At 45.3% G+C, this 24,306-nt stretch overlaps 1 protein-coding gene and 1 pseudogene across 1 annotated transcript in view; one reads left to right on the forward strand and one right to left on the reverse strand.

Annotated features, from left to right (window-relative positions):
- The window catches only part of LOC124712413 (transmembrane protease serine 9-like), a 52,793-nt gene that overhangs the window by 1,026 nt on the left and 27,461 nt on the right, over positions 1-24,306 (forward strand). The window contains exon 2 of the mRNA XM_047242707.1: positions 12,057-12,283. Within this exon, the coding sequence (XP_047098663.1) occupies positions 12,057-12,283 (227 nt within the window). The remainder of the gene's footprint in view (positions 1-12,056; positions 12,284-24,306) is intronic.
- On the reverse strand, positions 12,796-12,913 carry LOC124712894 (annotated as a pseudogene).

Here is a 24,306-nt window from a genome sequence, read left to right on the forward strand (position 1 = left end):
ACCAGAGTCGCATGATCGACTTACGACGACACGTTCGATATGTATCGTTTGGACACCGCAACTTCGATAGGCAGTCATGCTTGGTAATTACCGCCTATCGAAGTCGTGGGGTCCAAACGATGCATATTGAACGTGCGATTGTAAATCGATCATGCAACTCTGGTGGCGGGCGTTATGCGTATGTTTACATTGGTCACTACAGCTACGACGGGTCTAGTGAAGCAGGGGATACAAACCGTCGGCTTTGACCAATGACGTCAGAATTGGCCAGGGAGCATTTGTTACAAAGATGAAAGAGCTGAGAAGAATGTTCAGAAACAAAGAAATGCAAGAGACAAAAACTATAGTTCACATATATAAGGGCCAGTAGTATTTTCACCTTAATGATATCGCGTGTTTGTATCTTATTATTTCTCCTCAAAATACAATGGAAAAAATGAATGAAACATATTAGTAGCAAAGAATACATCACGTCACATGTATATCAGTTGTATCTCGAAACTCATTCGTACTGTATTGCTTGACTGCAGTACGGGATACAAGTTTAGCGTACGTCAATTTCTTCGTTTTCACTAGCATTACTGTCTTGCTGTTCACTTGAACGATGTATCCTCTGCTTCAGTAAACGCTAAATGAAACACAGGATACAGGTTGTAGATGTGTTGTTTATTTCGTCTCCGCTATTACTGACAGTCTATTCTTACGTACATATAAGTACTATTGATGACAGAAGGAGCTACGTACGTAATATTGTATACCATACTTCTGTTGACCTCTACATATGTACACTGCTAACGAAAAGGTGGAAATAGACGTACGCTACATTTGCAACCTGTACCTCAGTTGAACTACACGAAGAGGCAATGAGACGACACATGTACAATTTGTATCCCGTACTTCACTATGGGGTAATTTTTTTTTTGTCGCCTTGGACGCTAATATCCCATTCTTTACTTGAGATGTATAGCTATACGCAACATTTATATCTTGCTCAATAATATTTTAACCAATACGGAGCGATCGCTTTAGAACCACATTCGGTTATTTTAATGTACAATAATAGCGCTTATCTTTTATTATCTACGCCTCGAAGTGAAGACATTACTATCTATGACTAATGTATGACCTCATTGGTCAAAGCCAACGGGTTGTATCCCCTGCTTCACTAGACCCTTTCGAAAGAAGAGCGCTACAAAAATACTTGTAATTACAAAGGAGACGACTTACCTTACTGCCGGCCGCGGTGATCTAGCGGTTCTAGGCGCTCAGTCTGGAACCGCGCAACTGCTACGGTCGCAGGTTCGAATCCTGCTTCGGGCATGAATGTGTGTGATGTCCTTAGGTTAGTTAGGTTTAAGTAGTTCTAAGTCCTAGGGGACTGATGACCACAGATGTTAAATTCCATAGTGCTCAGAGCCATTTGAACTTACCTTACTCGTCGTCGGTCCCGTCGTCGTCATGTGAAAGTCCATGTGATCTGCACGCTACGGGAACAATTCCCTTTTTGCGGTAGCCTGGGTAAACTCTGCCAGTATCACGCAAGAATATGGGTAGCGTGTCACTTGGATTAACTTTTCCCTGCAAACACAACTTGTGGAAATAGAGGTACTGAAACAAGTACAGTTCGTCTCCTTGTCCTGGTCGCCCTTCTCTTTTAATGGAAGACTTCACAGATTTCCATAGCAGCTCAATATTCTGAGTGTCTACACTGGGGTCATGAACTATACAGAGTGGTTGACGAACGTTACAGGATCCTTCAGTAATCGCGAAAGTGTTACGGAGATGATAGATAAACTCCAGTGGAACACTCAGCAAGAGAGACTCTCAGTAGCTCGGAACAGGCTTTTGTTGAAGTTTCGAGAACATACCTTCACCCAGGAGTCAAGCAATATATTGCTCCCTCCTATGTATATCTCGCAAAGAGACCATGAGGATAAAATCAGAGAGATTAGAGCCCACACAGAGGCATACTGACAATCTTTCTTTCCACGAACAATACGAGACTGGAATAGAAGGAAGAACCGATAGAGGTACTTAAAGTACCCTCCACCACACACCGTCAGGTGTCTTGCGGAGTATGACTGTATATGTAGATGTAGAACTCGTGGTCGAATCCTTCTGCTTTGAGTGTCTTGTAGGACTGAAACCCGTAGTGACTTTACTACCAGGCAGTATGAAGTGCTTTATCAGAGCCGGCCGGAGTGGCCGTGCGGTTCTAGGCGCTACAGTCTGGAGCCGACCGACCGCTAGGTCGCAGGTTCGAATCCTGCCTCGGGCATGGATGTGTGTGATGTCCTTGGGTTAGTTAGGTTTAATTAGTTCTAAGTTCTAGGCGACTGATAACCTCAGAAGTGAAGTCGCATAGTGCCCAGAGCCATTTGAACCATTTTTTTGCTTTATCAGATCCACTAATACTGTGACAACGAAACACTTCCGGGACTCTGGTTCTATTCCACCGACTTCCCAAATATGATCGATTTCACTCTTTTAAGGTCGTCCTCTGCTTCTTCCTGCTTGCTGTGTGAGACTTGTCCACTTCAACAACTTTACTCGATCCACCAATAGGTACACTGTCGTTCGTCACTACCACACAACACATTTCTCTGCAAAACCTGAAATAGTCGCACACAGTAGTAGCAAAGAAGTTAGTTTCCGATGCTGTTACTTGCAAGGTGCAGTCTCTAATCCAGCAGGATAGAAGAATTACGCTGGTCTGCATGGGTAATTTGGAAGAGTCGAAATATGTATTCTTCCTGATACTCGTTCATTTTTCGCACTGTCCTCAATGAAATTGTAACTGTATTTCAGCATCGAAACTCTTCTTACAAAGCTTTACACACTTCCCACCACCACAGTCTATGCGGTTCCTTCTTTCCTCGTCCGGTGGTATTCCATATTTACAATAAAAAGTGAAACAATTTTCTACTCTGGATAAGCGTGGAATTAGATTTTTCCATGTGAGATAATCCGGCGAAGATACGTCAAGAACACTAGACATCTCACTCACTACCGATATACATCGTCTGGGTTTCCCTAGCGACTCACAAATAATTCGTGGAGGTATGTAACTTTGAGCAACTAAGGGAACGACGAAAAACAGCTAAAAATGAAGATCACAAATAATTGATCATAACGTCCGCCACCAGTTGCATGATCGATTTACAATCGCACGTTCGATATGCATCGTTTGGATGGTTCAAATGGCTCTGAGCACTACGTGACTTAACATCTGGGGTCATCAGTCCCCTAGAACGTAGAACTACTTAAACCTAACTAACCTAAGGACATCACACACATCCATGCCCGAGGCAGGATTCGAACCTACGGCCGTAGCAGTCTCGCGGTTCCGGACTGAGGCACCTAGAACCGCCCTGCCAACGCGGCTGGCCATCGTTTGGACCCCGCGACTTCGATAGGAAATCATTCTTGGAAATTTCCTCCATTCTGGATTCCAATACACCATATTATTCCCCACTCGTTTGGCGGCAAAATCCTATTTTTCAACATAATCTCCGTTCAAAGCGACTGCTTCACGCCATCTACTTGGGAGAGCCTGTATGCCCGCATCGATGTCGGAGCCAACGCCTTATTGCATTAATAACTTCCCCACTGTCAACCTACTGCTTCCCTCAGAGTGTATCCTTTATTGACTCAAACAGATGGAAGGTGCGAGATCTGGGCTGAAGGATTGTCCAGGAAGAACAGTCCAGCGAACTTTTGTGAACTCCTCTCGGGAGTGCGGACTTGTGTGAGGGCTTGCACTGTTATGGAGAAGGAGAAGTTCGTCCCATTTTTGAGGAGACGAACACATTGAAGTCGCTTCTTCAGTGTCCTGAGGGTAGCACGATTCACTTCAGAATTGATCGTTGTATGATGAGGAAAGACACAAATAGAATAACGGATGTGCTAGAAGACCGTCGCCTTGACTTTACGGGCTCAGAGGAGAGGAGAGGTAGAGTGGCGCAGCTCAATGGACTGCTGTTTTCTTTCCAGTTCGAAGTGATGAACCCATATTTCATCACCTCTGACGAGTTTCGACAATAAATTGTCATGATCAGTGTCGTAATGTGCAAGGAAATCCTCACAAATGGTCCTTTGTTGCACTTTATGGTCTTCTATTAGACGGCGAGGAACCTAGCGTGCGCAAAACTTTGAGTACCCCGACTGGAGGACGAGTGTGTCAGCACCACTTACAGAGACGTCCTGATGTACAGCGACGTGTTTGATTCTGATCGGTCGATCACCTCAAATGAAAGTTCCAACATCAGGAGTCACATCTGTGTACGGAAGGCACACAGACACGTTTGCACGACCTTGTTACGATGTTTTCAGACGCCTCGCCGAACGACTCACCGCGCTTTTGTTTACTGCCAGGACTCCGTAGACACACTTCAACATCTACGATACTCTTCTTCTCCGCCATAAGAAACTCAATGACAGGTCTCTGCTTGGAACGCACCTCCGCTACAGACGCCATTTTGAAGGCTACGTATTGCACAGCCATCTCTCGGACCTGCATGAAACTATAGCGGCTGAAGCAATACATTACCTTTCTTATTTAACACCCCTCGTACGTGCTCTGCAGCCAACTTGTAGATTACACCCATCTGCCGTGACGTCGTGAGTTTACAATGTGAAGAATCTAAGCAGCCTGCTATTAAATGTAATCCGTGGTTGTCTTGATAACTGATGTAAATTATGGTGTCTGTAAACTATGCTCTTTATTCCAAATACGATATTATCGTTAACGAGAGTGTGGTTAGGGTTGAATCAAAAGCGCAGCTTAAGTTGTTGTTAGAGAAACTAGTAGAGATTATATTGATCTTCTAAGGTGAAAGAAAATTATGCACCACGAAGGAATTATCCGGATGTGACAGATATCGGTAGATCTGATGTGTATGTACTGGCAGACAAGTTATTATGGGCCTGGGCGTGGCTCTGTTGCCGTGGTAACACCTCTACTCCAACAATAATGCAGTAACCGCTGCGCCTAGTCCAGGATTAACGCTCCTCTCACAAGACTCCCTGCAAACGTGACGTCGTTTTAATGCCACACGCAACATAGACGACTTGAATGAGCCGTCTACTGACTTAATCAAGAGAAAAAGTTTCACAAACTGCACAAGTCAATAACGCTTCGGTTCTCATCTGGCCCTTATGCAAGCAATTATTCGGCTTGCCGTTGATGACAGAGCTGTTAGATGTCCCCTTGATGGATATCGTGCCAAATTCTGTCCAATTGGAGCTTCAGATCGTCAAAGTACCGAGCTGACTGTAGGGCCCTGCCCGTAGTGCTTAAAACGCACTCAGTTGAAGAGAGATCCGGCGACCTTACTGGCCAACACAGGATTTGACAAGAGCGAAGACAAGCAGAACAAACTCTCGCTGTGTGCGGGCCGCCGTTATCTTGCTGAAATGTAAGTCGTGGAAAGGCTGCTATGTAGGACAACCGTACGGGGCAGAGAATATCGTCGATGTTCCCCTGTGCTGTAAGGGAGCAACGGATGACAACCAGAGTGATCCTCATATGAAAAGAAATGGCACCCCAGAGTATCAGTTCTGGTTGACGGACCTTATGGCGGCCGACTGTCAGTTTCGTAACCCATCGCTGCCGGGAGCGTCTCCAGACACGTCTTTGCTGGTCATCGGGGCTCACTTCAAAGCGGGACCCATCACTCCAGTCAATGAGATTCCAGGCCGAAGGTGCCCTGCAAACGGGCTTGTCGGTGTACAGAGGTCGCATCAAAAAGGACCACAATCGGAGCATCAGGCATCACAAAAGACCGGAAAAATATGACAACAAATAGGATATGTGTGTACCACGTCTAACTGTGGTTCAGCGGTATCGAGGGATAAATTGTGTTCTGGGATTGTAACATGGTGCAGAGGGCGGGAGTAGAGGATTAAAGCACGATGTAAGGTAGGACGCTGGACTGTGGTCCTGCAGTCCCCTCTTTGAAAATTCTGGAAAGTGAAGAGCGATTATGTGATTCTCCACTCTATCTACCCCACTGCGTCACAGGAAGGGACTGCAGACTGTTTCACAAAGTTACACGACCCCTTCGCACCGCCCCTTACGAATCACGAAGGGGTGGGGGCGAGGGTGGGGGCAGGGGGGTTAGGAGAGCTCATCGACGAGGTTATGAGAGATTCCCACTGTCACGCAGCTTTCCACCGTCGCGCTGTGCATTGGTCTGTGATTATTAAGTGGTTCTCAGAAAATGGACTCTCTCTTAATTTTGAAAAAAACTCACTATATCCAGTTCTGTACACCGAATAGAGTCATACCGATAATTGATGTAGCATATGAACAGGGCCTACAGGAAAATTAAAGAGACCTTTGGGGAAAAGAGAGCCACTTGTATGAATATCAAGAGCTCAGATGGAAACCCAGTTCTAAGCAAAGAAGGGAAAGCAGAAAGGTGGAAGGAGTACATAGAGGGTCTATACAAGGGAGATGTACTTGAGGACAATATTATGGAAATGGAAGAGGATGTAGATGAAGATGAAATGGGAGATACGATACTGCGTGAAGAGTTTGACAGAGCACTGAAAGACCTGAGTCGAAACAAGGCCCCGGGAGTAGACAACATTCCATTGGAACTACTGACGGCCTTGGGAGAGCCTGTCCTGACAAAACTCTACCATCTGGTGAGCAAGATGTATGAGACAGGCGAAATTCCCTCAGACTTCAAGAAGAATATAATAATTCCAATTCCAAAGAAAGTAGGTGTTGACAGATGTGAAAATTACCGAACTATCAGTTTAATAAGTCACGGCTGCAAAATACTAACGCGAATTCTTTACAGACGAATGGAAAAACTGGTAGAAGCCGACCTCGGCGAAGATCAGTTTGGATTCCGTAGAAATGCTGGAACACGTGAGGCAATACTGACCCAACGACTTATCTTAGAAGATAGATTAAAGAAAGGCAAACCTACGTTTCTAGCATTTGTAGACTTAGAGAAAGCTATTGGCAATGTTGACTGGAATACTCTCTTTCAAATTCTAAAGATGGCAGGGGTAAAATACAGGGAGCGAAAGCCTATTTACAATTTGTACAGAAACCAGATGGCAGTTATAAGAGTCGAGGGACATGAAAGGGAAGCAGCGGTTGGGAAGGGAGAGAGACAGGGTTGTAGCCTGTCCCCGATGTTATTCAATCCCTATATTGAGCAAGCAGTAAAGGAAACAAAAGAAAAATTCGGAGTAGGTATTAAAGTCCATGGAGAAGAAATGAAAACGTTGAGGTTCGCCGATGACATTGTCATTCTGTCAGAGACAGCAAAGGACTTGGAAGAGCAGTTGAACGGAATGGACAGTGTCTTGAAAGGAGGATATAAGATGAACATCAACAAAAGCAAAACGAGGATAATGGAATGTAGTCGAATTAAGTCGGGTGATGCTGAGGGAATTACATTAGGAAATGAGACTCTTAAAGTAGTGAAGCAGTTTTGCTATTTGGGGAGCAAAATAACTGATGATGGTCGAAGTAGAGAGGATATAAAATGTAGACTGGCAATGGCAAGGAAAGCGTTCCTGATGAAGAGAAAATTTGTTAACATGGAGTATAGATTTAAGTGTCGGGAAGTCGTTTCTGAAAGTATTTGTATGGAGTGTAGCCATGTATGGAAGTGAAACATGGTCGATAAATGGTTTAGACAAGATGAGAATAGAAGCTTTCGAAATGTGGTGCTACAGAAGAATGCTGAAGATTAGATGGGTAGATCACATAACTAATGAGGAGGTATTGAATAGAATTGGGGAGAAGAGAAGTTTGTGGCACAACTTGACAAGAAGAAGGGACCGGTTGGTAGGACATGTTCTGAGGCATCAGGGGATCACAAATTTAGCACTGGAGGGCAACGTGGAGGGTAAAAATCGTAGAGGGAGATCAAGAGATGAATACACTAAGCAGATTCAGAAGGATGTAGGTTGCAGTAAGTACTGGGAGATGAAGAAGCTTGCACAGGATAGAGTAGCATGGTGAGATGCATCAAACCAGTCTCAGGACTGAAGACCACCACCACCACAACATGAACAGGGCTCAGTTAACAGGGGAGATTTCTCCAAATTTTTGGGTGTTCACATTGATGACAACTTGAACTGAAAGAAGCATATTACTGAGCTTCTCAAACAACTAAGTTTAGCTTCTTTCGCTCTTCGTATAATCGCTAGTCTTGGTAACAAACAGATCAGCCTTCTAACGTACTTTGCATATTTCCACTCAATAATGTCTTATGGAATAGTTTTCTGGGGTAACTCACCACTTACACATAAAATATTGATTGCACAAAAGAGAGCAGTGAGAATAATTGGTGTTCACCCAAGGACGTCATGTAGGCACATTTTCAAGGAGTTAGGTATTTTAACTTCACCATCAGAGTACTTATATTCCCTAATGGAATTCGTTATAAATAATCCATCTCATTTCGCGAAGAACAGTGATGTTCATACGCACAACGCTAGAGGGAAAAATGACCTTTCCTACCCGTTATTGAAGCTGTCAGTTACTCAAAAAGGAGTACATTGTTCAGCAACAAAAATCTTTGATCATTTGCCCAACAACATAAAGTGTCTGGCAGGTAGCAGATCAAGTTTTAAATCTAGCTTAAAATTATTTCTTTTGAACAACTCCTTCTACTACATGGACGAGCTTTTGTTTCAGGAATGGTAAAAAAAATGTACCTCTTCATGTAGTTGCATGTGTAGAACTAAAAATTTCAGTAATATTAATATTAGCACTATTCATGTGTGTATATATATCTTGTAATCTGACTTGTTCCACATCATATCGATAAAATAATCGGGAAAATGATCTACGGAACATGACATAACTAAAACTGAAACTAAAACTAAAAAAAACTTGTACACAGAGCTTACCATAATAGATGACTGACGGATGCATGAGGGTAAGCCAACGGAACCGTTTTCTATAATATATACCGTAGCTCTGTCGCGGCTTGCAGTGGTCCCAAAAGAATAACCAGAGCTTAATGTGACAATGAAATAACGGACGAAGGAAATTACTCCAAGAAGTCCATTTCCATTGACATGCAACGTTCCAGTTTGTTTGTTTTGTTTTTGCTTTAGGGCGTACAATACAACTAGGGTCATACACGCCCAAGTCAAAACTATAGAACACGAAGACAGCAAGGAGTTAAAAAACGACTATACGTCAGTCTCAATGAACATAATAGAAGACAGCTAAAAACAGGTACTTGGAAAAAGGGCTAAAGAAAGACACCACACAGAAACGGAGGTACAAAACTAAAAATTAAATGGCTTTCGCCATATTGCTTTGCGGGTAAAAAGTAGAACGCGGTCGACAGGCCGCGCGTCATTTGCTAAAACGTCCGATAACTCAGACGGTAAACCCAAGCGAGAACGTAAATGGTTAAAAATGGACAGTCCGTCAGGAAGTGACGGACAGTTGAGACTTGGGCGCAATGTGTACAAAGTCTAGGGGTAGCGCCACTTATCAAATGACGATGGCTAAAAAGGCAGTGACCAATACGCTGCCCACTTAAAATGACCTCCTCCCGGCGGGAGGGCCGAGGGGAGATAACCAAGCCACTGGCAGAGGCTTAATAAGCCGGAGCTTATTCCCATGAAGCAAGGATCACTGGCGATGCCAAAGGGACACCACATCCTGACAGACGGCAACGCAGAGATCATAGGGGGGAATGTAGGAACTCGCGGGCTGAGGTACGAGGACTGCAGCCTTGGCAGCAGCGGCAGCAGCGTCAGCAGCCTCGTTTCCTGGCAGACCGACGTGACCAGGAACCCACAGAAACTTCACACTGGCACCACCAAGAGATAGCAAGTGACAGTTTTCCGTGACCCGCTGCACTAAGGGATGGGCGGTGTACAGCGCACATAGACTTTGAAGGGCGCTGAGAGAGTCAGAGCAGAGGACACAATCGAAAAGGCTGTGTCGCCGGATGTACTCCGTGGTCTGATACAGGACGAAGAGCTCGGCTGTAAATACTGAGTGTGCCGGAAGCCTATATCGAAAGAGACGGGTGGCAATGAAGAAGGCACACCCGACCCCACGGTCTTTCCGAGAGCCAACACTGTATACGGAGGTACTACCGCGAAGTTCCATGTGAAGGTCGTGAAACTGAAGGCGATAGACCGAGGCTGGAGTAGTGTCCGTAGGAAACGAATGAAGGCCAAGGTTAACATGGGCCGCTTCACGAAGCCAAGGTGGTGAAGAATTCGCACCCACCGTGAAAGATGCATGTAGTGTGAAGTTAAGCCGCTGTAACAAGTGCCGAAAGCGGACTTCAGGAGGTAACAGAGAAGAGGGACGCGCCCCATACTGACGATCAAAGGAATCGTCTAAGAAGGAGGCATAGGATGGGTGGCCACGCATGACAGACAAACAGCATGCATACCTGCTGAGAAGAAAGTCGCAGCAGTAGGGCAGTGGTAGTTCAGCAGCTTCAGCATACAGAGTCACAACCAGGCTCGTGTAAAAGGCGCCTGTGGCCAGACAGATGCCACGATGGTGGATAGTGTTGAGACACTTAAGATGGATAGACGCTTAGACGCATAAACAAAGCACCCATAGTCGAGTTTCGAACGGAGTAGGGACCGGTACAAACGGAGGAATGTGGTTCGATCGGCACTCCAGGAAGTAACATTGAGGACACGTAGGACATTGAGGGACCGCGTACTGCGGGCTGCCAGGTAAGACACATGGGAGGACCAATGTAGTTTCCTATCGAGCATGAGCTCCAGGAATTTTGTGGTTTCAACAAACGGAAGGGCAACAGGCCCAAGATGTAAAGATGGTGGGAGGAATCAATTGCGCAGCCAGAAATTCATGCAGGGGGTTTTGTCCGTGGAAAAGTGAAAGCCATTGTCGGTGCTCCAGGAGTAAAGACGATCAAGACATCGCTGAAGACGCGGCTCAGTGAGTCACGCCCGTGGAGAACTGCAATAAATGGCAAAATCGTCAACAAAAAGGGAGCTGGAGATGCCGGCGGGAGACAGGGCATTTCAGGGTTAATGGCGATAGCAAGGAGGACAACGCTCAGGCAGAACCCTGAGGCACACCGTTTTCCTGAATAAACGTGTCCGACAAGGCAGAATCCACACGCACCTTGAAAACTCGGTCTTTTAAAAATACCCGAAGGGAGTGGCGCAGGCGGCCACGGAAGCACCACGTGTAAAGAGTGCGAAGGATACCAGTCCTCCAGCAGCTATCGTAAGCCTTCTCCAAATCGAAAAACACGGCCACATTTTGCATTCGGCAGTAAATTACGAGACTCGAGCCGTCATACCAGCCGGGCATGAATCATACGTTTCATCGCCTAGCGTTCCAGTGTCGCGCTGTTTAGTGGTTGTTGAAGAATACGTTGAGATTATAGTGAGACAGAACTGACGGTAATGACATGTCTCCAGCTGGGACGTCTCAAATCCGACAAACTTGTACCTTGTCACCGGAGGTGTTCATAGTCGGGCACGATCCCTGGCACACTTGCAGCTTAGCGAGTGCTTCGGACATAACAAGCATTACCTTCTCTCTTTCGTGCTGATGCACCATTATTATTATATCTATAGTCATCACCCGTCTGTTTCAGGCTACACACTGACCACTGTTGACTGGGTTGTAATATACATGTCACTTGTATCTTTTGATTTATTTGTATAACAATAATCTGTTTGACTGAAGCAAGTTCATTAGTCTTTTGACAAAGCATGTTCGACGTTCACATTAATTTTTCTACATGAAGTTGCATAATGCCTACAACAGTTATACAAAATGCCGCCATTTATCCACATAAGACAACTTCTTTTCCAAGTAGGCACACAAAGCACGAATTTCATCGTTCTTTTTTCCTACGATAACAAGCAGCGAAAGACTTCCCATCGGTACTTTATAGCCAGGTATGATACCGAATGTAATAACGTCTGTTAAAAATGTAATAACGTCTGTTAAAAATTACACGTACATTGAGGCGACAAACGTCATGGATTATCCCTTAATACGATATGATTAAAGAGGCAGAAGTAAAAGACGCAATTATGCATTACTTTATGTTCAGCAAGCGCAACGCGGTTGGCCGAACCTGTTCGTGGTGCACCCCCTGGTCCGCGTCGGCGGCACGTATGACTACGACCTGGCGATGGTCCGGCTGCAGTCTCCACTGAGGGAGGGCCCCCGCGTCCACACCGTGCCGCTGCCGCACGACGTCATGTCCTTGAAGATCCTGTACACTGAAAACTGCACCGTGGCTGGCTGGGGCAACACCGAGAAGGTTGAGGCGCGCCGGTCAGTCCGCACTCCTGCGTTAAATCGCATCCGATACCTATTTTGTTGCTTGATGCAAATCTGTTGGTTATTTGAAATCCATTACTGACTTGTTTCATGTGGTACCAGTTGTCACCAATATCATAAACGGACGGGATATGGAACTCCAAAAGCAACAGAAATGATTGCAAAAGACAGTCAATACCTCCTGGATACAGTTCCTTGACTGTAATTTATATACACTTTCTGGCAGACATAATGCATGACTAATTTTTAACCGCTAGTAAAGTGAGATTTTGCTTGTACACTGTGGTGAAAAAAGTCATGTAAAGCACTCCGTCTTCAGGAAACAAGTGGCCCATCGGGACCATCCGACCGTCGTGTCATCCTCAGCTGAGGATGCGTCTAGGAGGGGCGTGTGGTCAGCATACCGCTCTCCCTGTCGTTATGATGGTTTTCTTTGACCGGAGCCGCTACGATTCGGTCGAGTAGCTCCTCAATTAGCATCACGAGGCTGAGTGCAACCCGAAAAATAGCAACAGCGCATGGCCGCCCGGATGGTCACCCTTCCAAGTGCCAGCCACGGCCGACAGCGCCTAACTTCGGTAATCTGGCGGGAACCGGTGTATCCACTGCGGCAAGGCCGTTGCCGAGAAAGTAATGTGATCCTCTTAATATCGTGATGGACCTGCTTTTTCCCGGCGTAAATCAGCAACTCCACATGGCATGGTCTGAACATGTCGTTGGAAGTCTCCTGTAGAAATAACGAGCCATATTACCTCTATAGCCGTCCATAACTGCGAAAGTGTTGCCGGTGCAGGAGTTTGTCCGCGAACTGCCGGCCGAAGTGGCCGTGCGGTTAAGGGCGCTGCAGTCTGGAACCGCAAGACCGCTACGGTCGCAGGTTCGAATCCTACCTCGGGCATGGATGTTTGTGATCTCCTTAGGTTAGTTAGGTTTAACTAGTTCTAAGTTCTAGGGGACTAATGCCCTCAGCAGTTGAGTCCCATAGTGCTCAGAGCCATTTGAACCATTTGTCCATGAACTGATCTGTCTGTTATGTCCGCTTGCAGGTATGTCGGCTGGTCAAGGTGGCCAAATCGTTCGCTCGAATTATCCAAAATGTTCTTCAAACCAGTCACTAACACTTGTATCCCGGTGACATGGCACAGTGTCATCCGTAAAAATTCCAACGTTGTTTGGAAATACGAAGCCCAAGTAGCCGAACATAACCATTTCCAGTCAATAAACGGTTCAGTTGGACCAGACGACCTAGCCCATTCCATGTAAACACAGCCCACACTATTACGGAGTCGCCACCAGCTTGCACAGTGACTTGTTGACAACTTAGGTACATGGTTTCGCGAGGCCTGCGATACACTCGAATCCTATCACCAGCTCGTACCCATCTGACCAGGCCATGGTTTTCCAGTCTATGATCCGATCGATATGGCCGTGGACAAAATTATCCATATTAATCATCACATGGGCTATGAATATTGGCTTAAATATTATACAGTTAACCAAACAGTTAATGGAGATCCACCTTGCTGAGAACACGAGGAGGCAGATAGAAAGATTGTTTACCATGTTTATCAAATTAGGTCGAGTATCAATTCAATATGCAACATTCACATTTTAATTACAATGCTTGTAAATATGGGATTTGTGAAAAGTTGCGTAAATATTTGGATGGATGCTGGCGTTGGTAATATCCGCCGTTACTTCGATGTTTCGCGTCTGTATGAAACAATCGGATTGCTCTAGCAAAATCTTTAGCTACTTTTCATGCTATGAAGAACTGCTACTACAGTCCCGCATTCTATCGCAAGGGGGAAAAAGACCACTTACAGCACTGAAACAGTCTACACGCTGCCAAAGTGCTTTCACAGATGTAGGCAGATAATGAGCAATGCTTCTGACACTGGGAATGTATTGAACGTCTTAGAAGAATTCACGTGTAGATTATAAAACGAAAAAAATTAACGATGTTAATTCGATAACATTGAATATTTTTACTCAAACATATATAACGAAAAGTGAACATCCTTCGACACTTCTAAATATGGGTTTGTTTAATTTTGCTGCTTGTAAATCAGAATTGGAACAGTATTTGTTGAAAATAAAATATATTTCGCAAATATGGAGCGATGATCATTCAAAAAATCTAATAGATCTAAACCCCAAAGATTTCGGATGGCATGAGAACGTGGGACGCTACGATTTTTCGTGCTTCTACGGCAGATAGTTATCAAAAAGGAATGACGCTATTTTTGACGAAGAATCAACATCCACCATCCGTATAGTTGACATGAAATTCAGTGTAAGATATTATATTTAGATGAGTGATTTTGTCTAATTTTCTTTGTTTTCCAGAAGACGACACTGAAGGAGATTTTGATGGTAAAGATAATGTTGAGTGGTTAAACACATTTACATTTTCTTTTCTTTGATTAAACTGTATTTTTCGAACTTTACGACACTTTATCTTTGTGGAATTTCTTTAAAAAATCCTTCAGTGCCATGGTTTAGAGTGAGCTCTTTATTAATGATATCAGAGTTTGAGGGTTGGAACTTATTCATTGGCTTGCAACATAGACTTGCATACTACTCAGTGCAGTTTTGTGATGGTTTTTGAGTTTCGAAATGTTGTCTGATTAGTAAGGTAGAGCACTATTTGCCTGACACCAATTTTTTCTCCACCGTCGCAACTTCTTTCATCATATCCAAACGTTTTCCGAAGAGATGCTTTGTTACCGATTGATAAAATATTTTAATATTTTCTTAATGGTTGGAAAATGGTAGGTGCTCATATTTTCTTCTGAAAAACGGTTTTTACGCATTAATTTATCTAAATCTACCAGCAAAACAGATTTCAGACGGTTTGTTTGATTTTGTTTGATTTTTTTATTTTTTCATATGGTTCCCCAAGTATGTGCTACGCTACAGGCGTCCAGAAAGCGTGTTTTTGGTACCTTAAATCTATCATTCAGCTAGATTCCAAAAATCACACGTATTGCTATGATAAAGTTCGGTAAAATTTGTTGACTTTTTGAAAATGGGGTCAGATCACCAGAGATGCGAAAAAAATTCTGAAACGTTTATCTTCTGGTTTAAGATAACTGAACCTGACGCTCTTATACTGTTTTGACGTATATATGTAAGCCAGAATTTTTGGTCGTGGGCTGTCGTAATACAACTGTTGAATAGTGGTGCATCCTGTACGCGCATCTCCTTGAAGCATAAAATGCGTAAAGATGGAAAAAACAGGTAGCGCTGGGGATTGTTAATCGCTGATTCCAGTTTCGTGTTGGACACTTTATTTGCCTTTTATTTTTCGTTCGAATACCTACATCATTTCAGAAAAAGGTTCATCAAGTATACGTTAATTAACACACACATAATTGTCATTTTTATGAAAAACGCACGTGTTCTTATTTCTAATTAGATATCACCCTCAATAATCCAGCCTTTGCTGCAAACATAGATTCATCATTACTGATCTTTTATAAAAGATAGCGAACCCGGCAATGTTTCGCAGGTGTGAAATATACACTATGTGATCAAAAGAATCTGGACATCCCAAAAAGCATACGTTTTTCATATTAGGTGCATTGTGCTGACACCTGCTGCCAGGTACTCCATATCAGTGACCACAGTAGTCATTAGACTTCGAAAAAGAGCAGAATGGGGCGCTCCGCGGAACTCATGGACTTCGGACGAGGTCAGGTAATTGCGTGTAACTTGCGTCATACGTCTTCAAACGAGATTTCCACACTCCTAAACGCCCGTAGGTCCACTGTTTCGGATGCGATAGTGAACTGGAAACATGAAGGGACACCTACAGCACAAAAGCTCATAAGCCGGCCTTGTCTGTTGACTGACGGAGACCGCCGACAGTTGAAGAGGGTCGTAATGTGTAATAGGCAGACATCTATCCAGACCATCACAGAGGATTTCCAAATTGCATCAGGATGCACTGCAAGTACTATGACAGTTCGGCGGGAGGTGAGGAACCATGGATTTCATGGTCGAGCGGCTGCTCATAAGCCACATATCACGCCGGTAACTGCCAAACGACGCCTCGCTCGGAGTAAGGAGCATAAACATTGTACGATTGAAAGAGGAAAAACGTTGTGTGGAGAGAGGAATCACGGTACACAATGTGGCGATCCGAAGGCGGGGTGTGGGTATGGCGAATGCCCGGTGAACGTCATCTGCCAGCGCGTGTAGTCCCAACAGTAAAATTCGGAGGCGGTGGTGTTATGGTGTGGTCGTGCTTTTCATGGAGGGAGCTAGTACCCCTTGTTGTTTTGCGCGGCACTATCACCTCACAGGCCCAGATTGATGTTTTAAGCACCTTCTTGCTTCCCACTGTTGAAGAGCAATTCGGGCGAGTGCATCTTTCAACACGACCGAGCACCTGTTCATAATGCACGACCTGTGGTGGAGTGGTTACACGACAATATCATCTCTTTAATGGAGTGGCCTGAACAGAGTCCTGACCTGAATCCTAAAGAACACCTTTGGGATGTTTTGGAACTCCGACTTCGTGCCAGGGCTCGATACCTCTCCTCGGTGCAGCACTCCATGAAGAATGTGCTCCCATTGCCCCAGACACCTCCCAGCACCTGATTCAACGTATGCCTGCGAGAGTAGAAGTTGTTATTAAGGCTAAGGGTGGGGCAACACAATATAGAATTCCAGCATTACCGATGGAGGGTGCCACGAACTTGTAAGTCATTTTCAACAAGGTGTCCGGATACCCCGCTCCCCCCCCCCCCCCCCCCCCCGCTGTGCCCATCTTCTCATCCTCTCTCTCTTTCCATACATTTATTCTCCCCCCCCCCCCGCCATATCTCTGTGCATAACTTTTCCCCCCTCTTTTGTCCATCTCCTCCTCCTCCCACTCTATGTCTAAATGTTCAGTTGCTCCGTGTATCTCCTCCTCCTCCCATGTCTTTGTGCATAACTTTCTCCGTCTTTCTCTCTGCCAATGTCTTCCTTCCCCCTTCTTTATGCTCGTTTCCGTTTAAATGTTTAGAAGAGTAACGCGTATTTAAGTAAATCGGTCAATAACTTTTCGAAATTTGTGATAAGTACGCTTCCACTTCATATATTACATATATATGTATATACACTCCTGGAAATGGAAAAAGAACACATTGACACCGGTGTGTCAGACCCACCATACTTGCTCCGGACACTGCGAGAGGGCTGTACAAGCAATGATCACACGCACGGCACAGCGAACACACCAGGAACCGCGGTGTTGGCCGTCGAATGGCGCTAGCTGCGCAGCATTTGTGCACCGCCGCCGTCAGTGTCAGCCAGTTTGCCGTGGCATACGGAGCTCCATCGCAGTCTTTAACACTGGTAGCATGCCGCGACAGCGTGGACGTGAACCGTATGTGCGGTTGACGGACTTTGAGCGAGGGCGTATAGTGGGCATGCGGGAGGCCGGGTGGACGTACCGCCGAATTCCTCAACACGTGGGGCGTGAGGTCTCCACAGTACATCGATGTTGTCGCCAGTGGTCGGCGGAAGGTGCACGTGCCCGTCGACCTGGGACCGGACCGTAGCGACGCACGGATGCACGCCAAGACCGTAGGATCCTACGCAGTACCGTAGGGGACCGCACCGCCACTTCCCAGCAAATTAGGGACACTGTTGCTCCTGGGGTATCGGCGAGGACCATTCGCAACCGTCTCCATGAAGCTGGGCTACGGTCCCGCACACCGTTAGGCCGTCTTCCGCTCACGCCCCAACATCGTGCAGCCCGCCTCCAGTGGTGTCGCGACAGGCGTGAATGGAGGGACGAATGGAGACGTGTCGTCTTCAGCGATGAGAGTCGCTTCTGCCTTGGTGCCAATGATGGTCGTATGCGTGTTTGAAGCCGTGCAGGTGAGCGCCACAATCAGGACTGCATACGACCGAGGCACACAGGGCCAACACCCGGCATCATGGTGTGGGGAGCGATCTCCTACACTGGCCGTACACCACTGGTGATCGTCGAGGGGACACTGAATAGTGCACGGTACATCCAAACCGTCATCGAACCCATCGTTCTACCATTCCTAGACCGGCAAGGGAACTTGGTGTTCCAACAGGACAATGCACGTCCGCATGTATCCCGTGCCACCCAACGTGCTCTAGAAGGTGTAAGTCAACTACCCTGGCCAGCAAGATCTCCGGATCTGTCCCCCATTGAGCATGTTTGGGACTGGATGAAGCGTCGTCTCACGCGGTCTGCACGTCCAGCACGAACGCTGGTCCAACTGAGGCGCCAGGTGGAAATGGCATGGCAAGCCGTTCCACAGGACTACATCCAGCATCTCTACGATCGTCTCCATGGGAGAATAGCAGCCTGCATTGCTGCGAAAAGTGGATATACACTGTACTAGTGCCGACATTGTGCATGCTCTGTTGCCTGTGTCTATGTGCCTGTGGTTCTGTCAGTGTGATCATGTGATGTATCTGACCCCAGGAATGTGTCAATAAAGTTTCCCCTTCCTGGGACAATGAATTCACGGTGTTCTTATTTCAATTTCCAGGACTGTATTATAAGCAACGTTCTCCTTTATATATTACATATGTATTTATGTATTATAGATATAATTGTCAAACTGGTTTCTTTGCTATGCTCTGAAAACATTTGACAGCAGAACTGTGAAACTTAAAGCAAATTATTTTATTTCCGTTTTTGTACCAAAAATGCCATTACCATCCACAAAAATTAAAGTTCGGTCTAGCCGTTCTCGAGTGATGGTCTTTAACAATTGTTTTTAATTTCACATTTTCACACTTTTCCGATGAATTTTGCAAAAATTTTCTTTCATACAAATCTTGTCCTGACAACAACGAACACAGGAAAAGTCAACCAAATCGGTCTAGCCATTCTCACGTGATTATCTTTCACATATGCTGCAACTGATTTTTATTTATATAGCTTGTTGATAAATATTGCTTGGATAAAAAAAATTACAGACTTACTTTTTTCATCTTCACGGACATGCAGGTACAAAATGCTTCTTTGTTCAGAAGTTCACAATGGCAGGGAATCGAACTCACGATATACACATGGCAGGCAACTACTCTCCCACAGTGACCCATTGCCTGTCGAAGATGGCAGCCTTATTAAGGGCGCTTGGAAAATTTCGAAGTCGATTTCCTCGAGAATTTTTCAAAGTTGAATCACCCTGCTTTGTGTTATCGATATTTGAGGTGTGAACATACGTGCCATAGCTGTGAAAAGATACAAAAATTCGATTGAAGTTTGGTCTCCGTGTTAGACGAGAAGGTGCCTTGAGAAGAAGTACGAGAAAATCGAGGTGACCCTTAACGCTTCAGACTGGAGTGTAAGTAGCCCACAGACGCGAACTCCTTACAAACTAGCGGCCGTGTACCGACTGATATGTTCAGGTGCCCTCGAAAGGCGTCAGCAGTATAACTAACTGTTGCGTAATGGTGACGTTCAGCCTAATATTATATTTTATCTGACGAAACATGGCTCATTGATCGACTTTGGTCGATTCGTAGAGCAGTTGTCGTTGTAGTTCTGAATATTTCTCATCAATTACAGCGAGATCCACTGAATGATGTCAAAACAGAAATATTAATGCAGTTACGGCAACGATACTTACTGAATAGATCATTCTTCACCAAACCGTAACTTGCGACAGGCATGTGAGAAACATACCACAATGTTTTTCATTTTCAGCGAACGAGAACCCCTACTTGCCGTTTGCTTTTCCTCGGCTTGATGACATCTACCAGCAGAACAAAGCACCGTGACGCAGCTCTCAGTGTATGTGCGTGGTTTGAAGAGCGCCAGAATGAGTTTACCATATGCCCCTGGCCACCAAACTCCCTGGATTTAAACCTAATAGAGAATCGGTGGGACTAATTCGATCAGGCTGTTGTCAACTGAGAAACCTACCACACAGCTCCACATTCCTGTCAATACCTTTCAGATTCTCACTGACTTCGTTCCTGCACAGCCTGCCGCAATTCGCACTTTCAAAGATGGTTGTATTGTATTGTATGTTAACCGGGGACCTAGAAACGACGGAGATGATCCGCCCCGCCGCAGCCACAGTGGCCCACAACCCCACGACGACTACCGCAGTCTACTTCACCCCTCCGCCGCCCCTCACCGAACCCAGTGTTATTGTGTGGTTCGGCCCCCGGTGGACCCCCCAGGGAACGTCTCACACCAGACGAGTGTAACCCCTATGTTTGCGTGGTAGAGTAATGGTGGTGTACGCGTACGTAGAGAACTTGTTTGCGCAGCAATCGCCGACATAGTGTAACTGAGGCGGAATAAGGGGAACCAGCCCGCATTCGCCGAGGCAGATGGAAAACCGCCTAAAAACCATCCACAGACTGGCGGGTTCACCGGACCTCGACATAAATCCGCCGGGCGGATTCGTGCCGGGGACCAGATGCTCCTTCCCGCCCGGAAAGCCGTTCGACAGACCGCACGGCCAGCCGGGCGGGCCTTCAAAGATGGTTACTCAGGCTTTTAACAGGTAATCACATAAAAGTGACTGGACAGTGCAATATTGAATAAAATTATAGATTTCATTCTAGATAAATTCATTGTTTAGTTCGCTATTTTCAGACAAAAGTATGAGACAGTCACCCACTCGTCTTACACGTTATCCATGCTTAATGTCGACAGAGGACAAATAAATTGGAATATTGATGGCTACGCGCCACTCTGCACACATGTGCATACTGAGATCCAACAGACAGTGCAATCCAATAGTGCAATCCAACAGCTGCCAGAACGGTTGCCGCGAACGTTGGCATAATTTACAACTGCATTATTTTCCTTTAGTTATCTCTTATATTCACTTTTATAGAAAGTGTACTTTCTCGCCAACTACGGTAGTTGGAACTCTTTCCCGAGGGTCTGCCCCGGGCAAGACCGGTATGCTAAACCCCTACTGTGACCACTACCAGACACTTTTTACTTTTTCCTCCGTGATTTCAGTAAGTGAGCAACATCAGTGACACAACGGTCTCAGCACTTCAGCCTTGGTATTCGATACTTATATACACTCATAATGTGCGCGAGTACACAACTAATACCGCTGAGTAAAGCATCATACATCCCTTATAAATGCAAGGGCACACACCATCAATATGTCTGCGACTGTATTACTAGCAGAGATCAGAAACGCAACGAGTAGGAGACGAATGTTCGGGGTTGCATACATCAAAGATCAAGGCGACACTTGTACATGAGTGCTATATTGGCATCTTTCCTTCATGATACTGTCTCACAAATATGACGAGCGTGAGAACGGTGGCGCTACGTGAATACAACCATATAAAAATACGCATACACACACACACACACACATATATATATATATATATATATATATATACGTATGTACATACACGTTCATACTCACACACATACATTCCAATACATACAGACATACATACATATGCAGGGTGTTTCAGAAGTGGTCGTCAATAATTCACTCATGGAATGTACAGGTCAAAAGTAGCCAGAAAGATCCAATAAACATTGCGTTGTCGAGATACAACACATTTTCTGTTGCGATCCATCAGCGTCTGGGAACACATGGCATCTCTAATCATTAAAACAGGTGTTCGAAATATTATCCGTGCGTCTGAATGCAACACTGAACTCATTTATGATATGAGTTGCGAATCCTCTCAGGGAGTCCTGGAGAATTCTGTAAATGCTGGAAGCCTGTTTCAATCCGCAAGCGTAATTCCTCAAGAGAGTTGACCTCGGTACCGTAGACCAGGCGTTTGACATAACACCACACACAGAAATCCATGGAATTTAAATCCGGAGCCCTTGGAGGTATGGCATACGCCCTCCTCTAACTGTCCAGTATTGGCCATACGCCCGAGTTAGAAGCTGGCGTATTCGTTAATGAAAATGTGCTGGAGCACCGTCATGCATGAACCACATGTTCAGGCGTTGGTTCAGCGGGACATCATCATGTACATCTATAAGTACAGTCTGCAGAAACAGCATGTCTGCTGTCCAGTTAGTCCCTGTGGTAGGAAATGTGGTCCAATTATGTGGTCTCCGAGCAATCCACCCCAGACGTTCAACGAATAACGCTGCTGATGTCGTGGCGCATGTGTTGCATTAGGATTGACATCGACCCAAATGTGACAGTCGTGGTAGTTAGAAATACCGTCACCGGTAAATCGAGCCTCATACGTGAACAGAAGACTGCTTACACATAGGGGATTCGTGGTACACTGTTGTTGCACTTGTTGGCAGAAATTATCTCTAGGAGAGAAGTCTGCATTGTTGAGGGCTTGCGCTAGCTGAAAATGATATGAACAGAGTATTTGCCGATGTAAAATCCACCACACACTGCTATGACTCGGGACACGCTATTGGGCAGCAATCCTCCTTGTTGAAGTACTCGGACGTTCGTGGACAACGCATAACACTGTTTCCTCACATCGGGTGGATGGTCGACCTTCTCGTACATGGTGTGTGAAACTCCCGGTTTCTCCAAGGCGCTGATGTAACCAGTTAAATTTACGCCTGTCGGGCTGCCTGCGGAGAGGAAAAGCTTTTTCACACAATCCTGTAGCTTCAAGGTCACTGCCATTCGCTTTGCCACGCATGAAGTGCATGTCAGCGCACTCTTCATTGGTGTAACCTCTCTCCATGGTACCTTCACTTTCGCAACTGATTGGAAGGCCCATATGGCACAGTGCGCGGAGGGGGAAAGGAAAGTAGTTGCTCATGCGTAAACAAACCTTGAGATTAGAACGGAAACACAGCGGTATCCAGAGGCGTTTAAAGTTGGTTTTCAACTCAAATTAATGCGATACCTCGGCAACGGTTGATTTTCGCACCCATGTTTATTGGAGCTTTTTGTCTACTTTTGACCTGTGCTTTCCTTCTGTGAATTACTGAGTGCCACTTCTGAAACACCCTGTATATACACATACACTGCGCTACACAATTAAAGGATCACTTCTCTGAAACCCCCGTAATTTTCTCCCATTGTGACCTGAAAGTTTGAAATTTGGCTCAAAAATCACAACTACTCTCCTCTCTAATGGTGAAAAAGCGTGGCGCCCTGTGGCGCTATTGCTAGCATCTGAAAAAAGTGCGAGAGGCGTTGAGAAAGTAATGCAACACATTTTTTTCTCGTCCGCTTTTGGTTTAAAAAAAATGTAATTTTGTTTGTGACATCCTTAACCAGTCCTGTATCATGTCATACGTTTCCAGTAAATTCTAGTAAATAGCAGTGTTATAATTAGTTTGCAAAGTGGTGTCTGTACGGAGATGTGTTCCTAGCAAGCACCAGTTACAGAATTTCTTTTGACGGAAAACGAGAACACCATAACTGTTCACGGGCATCTACAGAATATCCACGGATACCGGGCACTGAAAAAAGAGCATAGTAAGCCATTAGGCTAACCGTCTGTCGTCAAAGGATAGGGACAAAGAAATTTGTTCTTCCAACAGCAGGTCGACCGCACACGGTTGTGACACGTGCATGCTGTGACGTGCGGATACTCGAATTTGGGGTGTCGACGAATGACAATTAAGGAGCTCAGTACTCAAATTGGCATGTCTGTTGGCAGTGCTGACATGTTTGCCAACCAGAACTTGGCTGAGATGCACCAGTATAGTGGAACCAATACGGTATAAGGGTCTCGCTTTAAGATGGCTTCAGACTTAAAACAGAACGGAGACTAGGGATACATTTAAAAATAGGAGCGCCGGCCGTTGTGGACGAGCGGTCCTAGGCGCTTCAATCCGGAACCGCGCTGCTACTACGGTCCCACATTCGATTCCTGCCTCCGGCATGGATGTGTGTGCTGTCCTTAGGTTAGTTAGGTTTAAGTAGTTCTAAGTTATAGGGGACTGATAACCTTAGATGTTGAGTCCCATAGTGCTCAGAGCCATTTGAACCATATATAAAAAAAAAAAAAGTTCGAATGTGTGAAATCTTATGAGGCTTAACTGCTAAGGTCATCAGTCTCTAAGCTTACACACTACTTAACCTAAATTATCC

Source organism: Schistocerca piceifrons, chromosome 8 (genome assembly GCF_021461385.2).
Source record: "Schistocerca piceifrons isolate TAMUIC-IGC-003096 chromosome 8, iqSchPice1.1, whole genome shotgun sequence".
NCBI lineage: Eukaryota > Metazoa > Arthropoda > Insecta > Orthoptera > Acrididae > Schistocerca > Schistocerca piceifrons.